The sequence below is a fragment of the Hypanus sabinus genome, chromosome 2 (genome assembly GCF_030144855.1).
Source record: "Hypanus sabinus isolate sHypSab1 chromosome 2, sHypSab1.hap1, whole genome shotgun sequence".
Lineage (NCBI taxonomy): Eukaryota > Metazoa > Chordata > Chondrichthyes > Myliobatiformes > Dasyatidae > Hypanus > Hypanus sabinus.
In genome coordinates, this window is record NC_082707.1 from 208637314 (window position 1) to 208650659 (window position 13346).

General features: G+C 44.6%; 1 protein-coding gene across 1 annotated transcript in view; it reads right to left on the reverse strand.

Annotated features, from left to right (window-relative positions):
• LOC132390105 (protein unc-79 homolog) overlaps positions 1-13346 on the reverse strand; it is a 625175-nt gene that overhangs the window by 317477 nt on the left and 294352 nt on the right. Inside the window, exon 39 of the mRNA XM_059962702.1 lies at positions 4068-4136. Within this exon, the coding sequence (XP_059818685.1) occupies positions 4068-4136 (69 nt within the window). The remainder of the gene's footprint in view (positions 1-4067; positions 4137-13346) is intronic.

The following is a 13346-nucleotide window of genomic DNA, read 5'->3' on the forward strand; positions in this document are numbered from 1 at the left end:
GGACTGCAGGGGAGGAAATCGAGAATCCAATTGCACAAGGAGGTACTGAGACCAATGTCTTGAAGCTTATTGATTAGTTTTGAGGGGATTACAGTTATTGAATGCAGAGCTGTCATCTTTCTTCCTTTCCAGTTCTGATGCAGGGTCTTGACCTGAATTGTCGACTATTTAGTCACTTCTATGGATGCTGCCTGACCTGTTGAGTTCCTCCAGCATTTTGTGTGTGTTGCACTGGACTTTCAGCATCTGTAGAATTGTTTGTGTTTATGGTTGCAAACAGCCGCACCTGATCTGCAGTTTGTGATTTGGGAGTGGATGTAGAGTCGGGCTCAGCAGGTGTGAACGGTGATTTGTAAAATGATCAAGCAAAAATAGTGGTTCTGGACCCGCCCCCACCCACACACATGGCCTAAGCTGTCTTGCTACCCCATTTACATCATCTAACATGTTTTCTCATTCATTTCATTCAGGGTTCTAACTAAATTACATGTATTCATTTCTTTTTTATGTAATCCAGTAATCTTACATTAAAACAGTAAATTTACCCTGGCCCATTCAGAAACTCCTGTGGCCCCTATGAAATCCAGCATGGCCCCCTGAGAGGCCACATGACCCAAACTGAGAACCAGTGAGGTAGTCCATCAGCTACTTCAGATTTCCACAGCTGATGCCCTCTCAGATGAAATGGGATTGAAAGTGAGTGGTGCTCACTCCAGACATGCACTATCTTTGGTACGCAGCTGCCGACCCTCAAGTCCCTTTCCTTTCTCCTGTTTCTGTAAACAGAGGCCCTGAGGTTTGTGATACCCATTGTCCTGGAAAAAATGTGTGCATTTACCCTGTCTATGGCCCTCAGCATTTTATACACTTCCAAATGGTCTAATGAGAAAGGAATTAATGTAAAATATCAAAGTTGGAATGAACTATACCGTATACATTTAGCAAAGGAAATAAATATCTGATACACACTGATTAAAACTAAATGGATTAAAATTCAGGAAACTGAGACATTCTAAGGAAGAATGACAATCAGATTTATTATCATTAATTAACAATGACGTGAAACTGGTTGTTTTAGACCACAAGACCATAAGACATTGGAGGAGAATTAGGCCATTCTCCTCCTTTCTCCTAGTAATCTTTGACACCATGACTAATCAAAAATCTATCTACCTCTGCTTTAAAATACCAACTGACTTGGCCTACACTGCTGTCAGTGACAATAAATTCCACACTTTCACCACTCTCTGCCAACTGTGCAAAGACATGAAATTATAATAAATCACAAATATTGTGATTTCATTGAAACCTTTGGGGGATCTCATTGAAACCTTTCAAATGTTGAAAGGTCTAGACAGAGTAGATGTGGAAAGGATGTTTTCCATGGTTGGGGAGTCTAGGACAAGAGGGCACAGCTGCAGGAAAGAAGGATGTCCATTTAAAATAGATATGTAGAGAAACTTCTTCAGCCAGAGGGTGGTGAATTTGTGGAATTTATTATCACAGGCAGCTGGGGAGGCCAGGTCATTGGGTGTATTTATGGCAGAGATTGATAGGTTCTTATTTGGTCAATGCATCAAAGGTTACAGGGAGAAGGTCGGGGAGTGGGGCTGAAGAGAGGTAAGAAAAAGATCAGCCATTGAATGGCAGAGCAGACTTGATGGGCCAAATGGCCTAATTCTGCTCCTATGTTTTTTGGTCTAAAAATAAACAATGCAGAATGAAGGTATATGAAGTTACTGCTCAAGGGCCATCAGAAACCTAATGTTGGAGAGGAAAAATCCATGTCTGGAACATCAAGTCCATCAACAATTACATCAATATTAATCCAAATGAAAACCCACTGTAAAGCAAATCAATGAGAAAGACCTACGACCATAAGTCAGAATGTAAAACAGATTTGCTGAATCCACGCCAATGAAGTGATGTGCAGGCACACCCTGCTGTAGATTCCTGCCATTTCAATAGACAATAGACAATAGGTGCAGAAGTAGACCATTCGGCCCCTTGAGTCTGCACCGCCATTCTGAGATCATGGCTGATCATTCACTATCAATACCCAGTCCCTGCCTTGTCCCCATATCCCTTGATTCCCCTATCCATCAGATATCTATCTAGCTCCTTCTTGAAAGCATCCAGAGAATTGGCCTCCACCGTCTTCTGAGGCAGTGCATTCCACACCTCCACAACTCTCTGGGAGAAGAAGTTCTTCCTCAACTCTGTTTTAAATAACTGACCTCTTATTCTCAATCCATACCCTCTGGTACTGGACTCTCCCAACATCTGGAACATATTTCCTGCCTCAATCCTATCAAATCCTTTAATTATCAAACATTTCAATCTGATCCCCTCTCAATCTCCTCAAATCCAGTGTGTACAAGCCCAATCTCTCCAATCTCTCTGCGTAAGACAGCCCTGCCATCCCAGGAATCAACCTAGTGAATCTACGCTGCACTTCCTCAATTGCCAGAATGTCCTACCTCAAACCTGGAGACCAAAACTGTACACAATATTCCAGGTGTGGTCTCACCAGGGCCCTGTACAAATGCAAAAGGACATCCTTGCTCTTGTACTCAATTCCCCTTGTAATAAAGGCCAACATTCCATTTGCCCTCTTCACTGCCTGTTGCACTTGCTCATTCACAGATTTCACAGATCCTCAGTCTCTCTCCAGCACTCGTTTAAGCAATGTTCACCTTGCGTCTCGTATGTTTGCTACTTGTGTTGTGAATGAGAGGAAGGAGTTTAAGGCTAGTAAGAGATAGCTGGCTAGCTATGTAAAGTGCTACAGCCTCAAGAACTTAAAGATCACGGGAGAATCAGCATTGGCTGATGCCGAGTCAGCATCAACGTTCCCAGAAAAGCTACGATGGTTGTGTCTGCACTGAACATGTACAGAATTTTTTTCATGTCATTATTCCCTAAACAATACAGTATAACAACTATTTACATAGCATTCTGACAGGCTGCATCACTGTCTGGTGTGGAGGGGCTACTGCACAGGACCGAAAGAAGCTGCAGAAGGTTATAAATCTAGTCAGCTCCATCTTGGGCACTAGCCTACAAAGGACCCAGGACATCTTTAGGAAGCGGTGTCTCAGAAAGGCAGCGCCCATTAGTAAAGACCTCCAGCATCCAGGGCATGCACTTTTCTCACTGCAACCATCAGGTAGGAGATACAGAAGCCTGAAGGCACACACTCAGTGATTCATGAACAGCTTCTTCCCCTCTGCCATCCGATTCCTAAATGGACTTTGAAGCTTTGGACACTACCTCATCTTTTTAATATACAGTATTTCTGTTTCTGCCCATTTTTAATAATCAACTCAATATACGTAATTGATTTACTTGTTTATTTATTATGTTTTATTTCTTTCTCTCTCCCTCTCTCTGCTAGATTATGTATTGCATTGAACTGCTGCTGCTAAGTTAAATTTCACATCACATGCCAGTGATAATAAACCTGATTCTGATTTTGATGAGAAAAGCTATTCACACAAACAATAAATATCGCAAAAACTGGAAAATATCTAATAGAAGTTGAACAAACGGATCGCTTTCTCTGGAGGCTGAGGGGAGATCTGATAGAGGTTAATAAGATTATGAGAAGCATAGATAGAGTAGACAGTATTCTTTTCCCAGAATTGAAATGTGTAATATCAGGGTGTACATTTAAAATGAGAGGGGCTAACTTCAAAGGAGCTGTGGAGAGCAAGTTTTTTTTATTTTCACACATAGAGTGGTGGGCGCCTGGAATGGACTGTCTGGGTGGTGGTAGAGGCAGATACATTAGGGATATTTAAGAGACATTTAGATAGGCATACGAATGTGAGGAAAATGGAAGAAATGGATGTTGTGTAGGCAGAAGGGGTTAGTTAGGCTGCCCATTTGAATTTTAATTTAATTGGCTGTGGCTGAAGGGTCCGTTCCTGGACTGTACTGTTTATTGTTTTATATTAACCACAATCTATAAGTCAGTCCTACTGAAGATTGACAAAAACAAAGTAACAAAGGAACAAAACTAAATTAAATTAACAAATAATGGAATAAAAATCCCTTTGCCTTACCCGTGTTGCACTTGAAGTAGGTATCTTTAGAAGACAGATCATGATTGCCAAACTGGAATCCAAGCAACACTGCAACAGAAATGAATGCATCACAACTTGTCATGAATTTGGGCGTTTATTTTGTTGGTAACTGAGAGGTACATCTTGAAAATGTTACTACATCCAAATAAGTATGATTTATCCTACCATAACAAATAATCTACTAATATTTTATAAATACAGTGAATTCCAGTCAATAGGGCCATCGGTTAATTAAGGGGGCCACTTACTTTGGGACAACTCTTAAACAACAAAAACTAATTGAGAAAATAGCCCGATTCCCTTTGTTTATTTGGGACACTGTGCCACTTAATTGGGGCAAAAGACTATTGCCGAACAGTTTCTAATTGCTGCCAGTCACTTACACTTGTATGGTCACTTAACACTACACTGTGCTTAAAGTTAACAGTTTTTAAATAGTGTCAGTTGTGTGTGCTTGTGTTATGTTATCCATTTGGGCCAAAAGATGCTGTTTCAGAAGACAAGAGATTTTTAATCATTTTTGATTTTTATTTTAACCTAGAGAAGTTTCACAGAAGGATTTGACACTTGCCATTATCTGTAATATCTGCCTGTGCTGATTTTGTTCATTTACAATCATTTAAGAACATGTACATTGGATTAATTCCTCTGTCGATAACTATAAGGAACTAATACAGTTTCATCGTACTCTCGTAGTCTCCTAATTTGTTCTGAATTTTATTTAAATACATTTGTAAAGAGGGTTTCTTCTTTTTGTTAACTAGCAGGAATGCTAATTTACTGATAACGAGAATGGTATTCCTTTGTAAACCAAATGGGGATTAATGTTCTTTCTTCTGAGTCTGTAAGCTTTTGTTGACGGGCTTTTGGGCAGATCGGCGCGAGGGGGTCGAGAGAGAGGACGCAATGCTGTAAGCTGGGCGAGGATCGGACCCCAAAGGGGGGTCCGAGGCCGGGAGATTCTCCGAGGGGGGGGGGGGATGAAGCTAGATGTGCTTGGTTGACCACTCGGAGGGTCCTGAGCTGTTTGGAGAGTCGAGGAGTTCGGAGGGGATCGAATGGTGGCCAGAAGACTTCAGAAATTGAGCTCCAACGGCTGTGCACGAAGTGGTTTGGACTTTGATAAGTTTGGCGCCTTTTCTTTAATTTTCTCTTCATATATACTGTATCGTTATTAATCACTTAGTTATAGTAACCTTTATAAATTGTACTCATTTAATCGCATATGGTGTACTGTCTGTTTTTGGGTGAGGCGGGGACATCACACAGCATCCACACCAGCTGATTACCCAGTTTGGCGGGGCTGAAGGCTGCTCCCCCTAGACGAGAATGAGCTGAGCGAGCCTGAGGCGACCTAGGGGGTTACATTGTGGGGTGCTCGTCCGGGATTGATTTCTGTGGAAGCTGTGTGATCACCCTCTTTAAATTGTGTCTGCGGCGAAGAGCTGGTGTGCCTTTGTGGGTGTGCGATTGCTGGTTATCGCTGTGTGTGTGTTGGGTGGGGTGGCTGCTGTTGGCTGACGAAATGGTGGTGGGACCATGGGTTGTCCGTACTGTTTGGAGATTGAGGAGTGACAGGTTGGGATGTTTCAGCAGTGGTGAGCTCCGCCCGGTTATTGGAATAATGTCCAGCCCTAAAGGGGTGGAGGCGTGGGCGGAGCGGACCCCTCAGTTGTTGCGTGAGTGGCAGTGCTTGGCTGAGGAAAAGCGACAGGGACGGGTTGAAAGTTTGAGTAGGCGGGCTGGTGACTTTGTTAGAACTGTCGGGCGCAATTACCTCGAAGTGACCCTGCCAGTTCTGGGAAAGTGTGGGAAAATGCGTGTGGTTTGACTGGAAGTCAAATGCCGCAGCTGGGGGGCTTATCATATCCGTGGCAGGAGATTGGTGGGAAGTTTTTAGGGTATCCCTTTTTGCCTAGGGGGGCAGATAAATTGCTTGTGGTGCCAAGGGGATCTGTCAAGGGGATCAGTTGTTCCGTTGATTCGAAAGGTGTCGGGAAACTTAGAGGAGGCCCAGTGGGGGAACGGCTTGGGGTCTCTGGGGGAGCACGTTCCCAGCAATGTACCAAGGAACTCCCGAAAGGAACAGACCCTATTCCTGAAGGCTTAGAGGGGCCATGCGCACAGGTGTTGTTACGGATGGATGGAAGTCAAGTTAAAGCCATCCTCGGCACCGGGGCGCCGGTGAAGTTGCTGTACAGTTTGTTTCATAACCGTTATTGGAAGCATTTACCCTTGACAACATTGAGGACACTGGAGATTCGGGGTACCAGTGTCGGTGATTATCCAGACAACGGTTGTTGGTCAGTGAAAATGGAGTTCTTAGATGCAAATGTGGAGGAGACTGAGGTTCATGAATCGTTAATGCTGATGTGTCCGGACCCTGTTGAGACGGGCAGCGTTTCTGTTCTAGAGAGAACCAAAATCCTGCTGGTGCGCTTGGGAGCCTGCCCGGAGGAGACGGGTGAGCGCTGTTTGGAGGCATTGTCGATGCACCCAGGGTTTCGAGCTGCTTGTGCGGACGTGTGTAGCAGCATTGGGCCGATACCGAATTCAAACAAGAGCCATTGGCGGTACGGCCTGGGGGAAGTATCTGAGGGTGAGACCCTCTTCGTGGACGCTGCGAAATACCACAAGGGAGGTGAGTTGACTGCTGAAGACACCTCGGAGAGAGAGGGGTTGCGGCGACTGGCCCCTACAGCCGTGGAAGACGTAGGCAGCGTGTGTGTGGATTATATTGCGTTGAAGAGGCGCACTGTCAGTGACCAGAATATCGCCCTGAGGGCCAGAGAGGCGATGGCCTGTCTGAGTGGTGTGAAGTGGTTTAAGGTGCTGGATCTGAGGAGTGGATGTTGCCAGATCCCGATGAGTGGGGCCAACAAGGAGAAGACGGCCGTTATAAATTCTCTAGGAGTCTTCGGTCCGAAAAGATGCCACAGGGCATATCTGGAGCCCTTGCAACCTTCCTGCGGGGCAGGTGGAAGACCATAGGGGATGTGGAGGCGTTTGGAGTTTTGGTGTATGTGGATGATCTCTTGGTGTTTGGATTTGCCTCAGGAGAATATGAAGTGAGGTCCTTGCAGGAGCAGCTGAGAACTACCGAGTTAAAGTGTTTTCGGACACGTGCCAGGGCTGGCGAAGGTCGCAGCTCGTGAGTGACTGTCTCTACGGAATCAAGTTTGATATGAAGATGGAGAGACTGGAGAAAGTGATCTGGAACCATTCGGAAGACTTACAAGTTGGAGAGAATGAAGAAAGTTGTCTGACTGAGGGTAATAGCAAACTGAGAACCCGGAGAGGGGAGTTTGCGGAGGTGAAGAAATTACAGACGAATCTCAGCAGAGAGAAGCGGAGGCTTGAAGGGAACCTGAAGATGACCATCGACAGTTCAAATGAAGTGCAAAACCTGAAAGTTGATCTGGAAGAAGTCATGAGGAAGAAAAAGCTGGAGAGAAGTGCAGTGAATACTGAACAGGAGGCTGAAGAGACTGCGGGAGCAGTGCAGGCCACGTGTTTCCGTTTGGAGAAGATCAAACAGCAGCTACCGATCACAGGAATGAGGAAGAATACAGATTCGCTGGATGTGTGGTACATGCTGCCTTTTGCTGACTTTCCCTCGATTGAGGAAGAGACCTTTGGCCCTTCTCCCATTGAGTCAGGTGTAGCGGGGAGGGTTAGCTGTGTGCAGTGTGGGGCATGAGTGAGAGGTTGAGAGAGGAGTTGGTAGTGGGCCCAAGGTATCCCCAGTTGTGTCCGAGCCTGAAGGGTTTAGGTGAAGGGGTACGGAGGCCTCAGAAGGGTTAGGGAACTCCCAGATAGTTGGCCTAAGTAGCGCCTGAGGAACAGGGCGTGAGGGTTACTGTGTGGGGAGGAGATGTCACTATTTGTGCTTGGGTTACGGTGTGTTGGCAGGAAAGGTGGGGAGTTATTTAGTAGTCATGAGGACATGACTTTTATTTGGTTGAGGGAGAGTGTAAAGAGGGTTTCTTCTTTTTGTTAACTAGCAGGAATGCTAATTTACTGATAACGAGAATGGTATTCCTTTGTAAACCAAATGGGGATTAATGTTCTTTCTTCTGAGTCTGTAAGCTTTTGTTGACGGGCTTTTGGGCAGATCGGCGCGAGGGGGTCGAGAGAGAGGACGCAATGCTGTAAGCTGGGCGAGGATCGGACCCCAAAGGGGGGTCCGAGGCCGGGAGATTCTCCGAGGGGGGGGGGGATGAAGCTAGATGTGCTTGGTTGACCACTCGGAGGGTCCTGAGCTGTTTGGAGAGTCGAGGAGTTCGGAGGGGATCGAATGGTGGCCAGAAGACTTCAGAAATTGAGCTCCAACGGCTGTGCACGAAGTGGTTTGGACTTTGATAAGTTTGGCGCCTTTTCTTTAATTTTCTCTTCATATATACTGTATCGTTATTAATCACTTAGTTATAGTAACCTTTATAAATTGTACTCATTTAATCGCATATGGTGTACTGTCTGTTTTTGGGTGAGGCGGGGACATCACACAGCATCCACACCAGCTGATTACCCAGTTTGGCGGGGCTGAAGGCTGCTCCCCCTAGACGAGAACGAGCTGAGCGAGCCTGAGGCGACCTAGGGGGTTACACATTATTTCAGACTGAAAAATCAAGACTGAAAAGCTTGAGCATGTAGATATTAAGGAAGAGGGTGTGCTGGAGCTTTTGGAAAGCATCAAGTTGGATAAGTCACTGGGACCAGATAAGATGTACCCCAGGATACTGTGGAAGGCGAGGGAGGAGATTGCTAAGCCTCTGGCAATGACCTTTGCATCATCAATGGGGACGGGGGAGGTTCTGGAGGATTGGAGGTTTGCGGATGTTGTTCCTTTATTCAAGAAAGGGAGTAGAGATAGTCTAAGAAATTGTAGACCAGTGAGTCTTACCTCAGTGGTTGATAAGTTGATGGAGATGATCCTGAGAAGCAAGATTTATGAATATTTGGAGAGCTATAATATGATTAGGAATTGTCAGCATGGCTTTGTCAAGGGCAGGTCATGCCTTACAAGCCTGATTGAATTTTTTAAGGATGTGACTAAACACATTGATGAAGGCAGAGCAGTAGATGTAGTGTATATGGATTTCAGCAAGGCATTTGATAAGGTACCCTATGCAAGGCTTATTAAGAAAGTAAGGAGGCATGGGATCCAAGGGGACATTACTTAGCGGATCCGGAACTAGCATGCCCACAGAAGGCAAAGTGTGGTTGTAGACAGGTCATAGTCTCCATGGAGGTCGGTCACCAGTGCAGTGCCTCAGGGATCTGTTCTGGGACTCTTACTCTTCATGATTTTTATAAATGACCAGGATGAGGAAGTGGAGAGATGGGTTAGTAAGTTTGCGGATGACACAAAGGTTGGAGGTGTTGTGCATAGTGTAGAGGGCTGTCAGAGGTTACAGCAGGACATTGATAGGATGCAAAACAGGGCTGAGAAGTGACAGATTAAGTTCGACCCAGGTAAATGTGAAGTGGTTCATTTTGGTAGGTCAAATATGATGGCAGAATATAGTATTAATGGTAAAACTCTTGGCAGTGTGGAGGATCAGAGGGATCTTGGGGTCTGAGTCCATAGGACGCTCAAAGCAGCTGCACAGGTTGACTCTGTGGTTAAGAAGGCGTACGATGTATTGGCCTTCATCAATTGCAGAATTGAATTTAGGAGCCGAGAGGTAATGTTGCAGCTATATAGGACCCTGGTCAGACCCCACTTGGAGTACTGTGCTCAGTTCTGGTCGCCTCACTATAGGAAGGATGTGGAAACTATAGAAAGGGTGCAGTGGAGATTTACAAGGATGTTGTCTGGATTGGGGAGCATGCCTTATGAGTATAGGTTGAGTGAACAGCCTTTTTTCCTTGGAGTGACAGAGGATGAGAGGTGATCTGATAGAGGTGAATAAGATGATGTGAGGCATTGATCATGTGGATAGTCAGAGACTTTTTCCCAGGGCTGAAATGGATAGCACAAGAGTGCACAGTTTTAAGGTGCTTAGAAGTAGGTACAGAGGAGATGTCAGTGGTAAGTTTTTTTATGGCGAGTGTGTGGAATGGGCTGCAGGCAATGGTGATGCATACAATAGGGTTCTTGAAGAGACTCCTGGACAAGTACATGGAGCTCAGAAATATAGAGGGCTAACCCTAGGTAATCTCTAAAGTAACTACATGTTCGGCACAGCTTTGTGGGCCAAAGGGCCTGTATTGTGCTGTAGGTTTTCTATGTTTCTATATGCCCTTTCCTTGGCTTTTATCCAGTCCTTAATTTCCCTTGTCAGCCACAATTGCCTACACCTGCCATTTGACAACACCTTCTTCTATGGGACATGTCTATCCTTTGCCTTGTGAACTATTCGCAGAAACTTCTGCTCTGCTGTCATCTGTGCCAGTATCCTCCTCCAATCAACCTGGGTAAGCTCACCTCTCTTGCCTCTGTAATTCCCTTTATTCCATTACAATACTGATACATGTGTCTTGTGTTTCTCCCTCTCAAATTGTAGTATGAATTCAATCACATTATGATCACTGCCTCCTAAGGGTTCCTTTACATTAAGCTCCCTAAGATCTGGGTTATTACACAATACCCAATCTAAGATAGCCTTTCCCCAAGTGGACTCAAGCACATATAACCATATAATCATATAACAATTACAGCACGGAAACGGGCCATCTCGGCCCTTCTAGTCCGTGCCAAATGCTTACTCCCACCTACCTGCACTCAGCCCATAACCCTCCATTCCTTTCCTGTCCATATACCTAACCAATTTTTTTTTAAATGACAATATTGAACCTGCCTCTATCACTTCTACTGGAAGCTCGTTCCACACAGCTACCACTCTCTGAGTAAAGAAGTTCCCCCTCGTGTTACCCCTAAACTTTTTCCCCCTAACTCTCAACTCATGTCCTCTTGTTTGAATCTCCCCTACTCTCAATGGAAAAAGCCTATCCACGTCAACTCTATCTATCCCCCTCGTAATTTTAAATACCTCTATCAAGCCCCCCCCTCAACCTTCTACGCTCCAAAGAATAAAGACCTAACTTGTTCAGCCTTTTTCTGTAACTTAGGCGCTGAAACCCAGGTAACATTCTAGTAAATCTTCTCTGTACTCTCTCTATTTTGTTGACATCTTTCCTATAATTCAGTGACCAGAACTGTACACAATACTCCAAATTTGGCCTTACCAATGCCTTGTACAATTTTAACATTACATCCCAACTCCTATACTCAATGCTCTGATTTATAAAGGCCAGCATACCAAAAGCTTTCTTCACCACCCGATCCACATGAGATTCTACCTTCAGGGAACTTTGCACCATTATTCCTAGATCACTCTGTTCTACTGCATTCTCCAATGCCCTACCATTTACCATGTATGTTCTATTTTGATTAGTCCTACCAAAATGTAGCACTTCACACTTATCAGCATTAAACTCCATCCGCCATCTTTCAGCCTACTCTTCTAACTGGCCTAAATCTCTCTGCAAGCTTTGAAAATCTACTTCATTATCCACAACGCCACCTATCTTAGTATTATCTACATACTTACTAATCCAATTTACCACCCCATCATCCAGATCATTAATGTATATGACAAACAACATTGGACCCAGTACAGATCCCTCAGGCACACCACTAGTCACCAGCCTCCAACCTGACAAATAGTTATCCACCACTACTCTCTGGCATCTCCCATCCAGCTACTGTTGAATCCATTTTACTACTTCAATATTAATACCTAACGATTGAACCTTCCTAACTAACCTTCTGTGTGGAACCTTGTCAAAGGCCTAAAAGGTCATCCCATAGGCATTCAACAAATTCCCTCTCTTGCGATCTGACACCAACCTGATTTTCGAAATCCCCTTGCATATTGAAGTTCCCCATTACAATTGTGCCATTACCCTTACTAAATGCCTTTTCCAGCTTCCTTTGCAATCTCAACCCCACATCATGGTTCGTATTTGGAGGCCTATCTATGATTCCCATAATGATTTTATAACCCTTGCAGTTTCTTAACTCAGCCCACAAAAATTCAACATTCTCTAATCCTATTTCACCTCTTACTGGAGATGTAATTCCATCTCTTAGCAACAGAACCACACCATCACCAATGCCTTCCTGCCTGTCCTTTCGATACAAAGTATATCCTGTGATGTTAAGCTCTGAACTACGGCCTTCTTTCAGCCACGACTCAGTAAAGCCAACAATGTCATACCGACCACCCTCTAATTGCGACACAAGTTCATCCACCTTATTCTGAATGCTATGCGCATTTAAATACACCATCTTCAGTCCTGCATTCTTTGCCCTTTTGAATTTTGCCTCTGTGGTACAATTTAACTCTGCTCTGTCTGCATTTGAAGCCAATCATTGGCTTGTCCTTCCTTACACTCATGTTACATCCATCATCTACTTGTAAACCTCCTGGCTCATCCTCAGCTCAGTCATACTGATTCCAATCCCCCTGCCATATTAGTTTCCTTTACATACTAAAAATCGATAAGATTTCTGTCAGGAATGAAGTGCCTAAGTCTCCACTGCCTCCTTGGATAGAGAATTTTTTAAACGGAGAGAGAGAGAACAGGAAATCGGGGGCTAAAGGGTAGACTGCTGGTCTTTAACAGGGTCTCCTCTGTATAGCACTATCACCACCCCAACTATCCACACATTTCCCAACACCATGTTGTGCGTGAGCAGAAGTGACAGTGATCAGGGGCCTTGCTCCTCTCTATACTTTAATAAGATGCAGAGTCAGTTTAGGGTACTCAGAGATGATAAAGTAACTCTGCCATGGTCATAAAAACCCAGAGCTACAGAAGCTCCAAAGGCCTCATCGCAGGGCGAGGAAGGATACACCAAGAAGATGGGCAACACATGGGAGGATTGAGCCCAGCACAGAGGATTCTGGCAAGCTACTGTCAGTAGTGTGTGCCCCAGTAGATGTGACGGGCTTAAGGAGAAAGAAGAAGATATGATAAAATAGCTGTTCCAACAGAGACGCTGAAACTGCATACATTTCTCAACTTGTACAGTCTGCTCCATGTTTGAATGTGAGTGAGTTATGGGTCAAAATCTCCATATTCAGTTTCTATCACCACACACATTAATGGCATCATCACATGCACAGATGTCCAATATAAAGTTTGAAAATATGCAACCAAGAACATGCTTATCTGGAGCAGGGCACTCAAAATGCTGTAGGAACTCAGCATGTCAGGCAGCATCTATGCAGATGAATAAACTGTCAA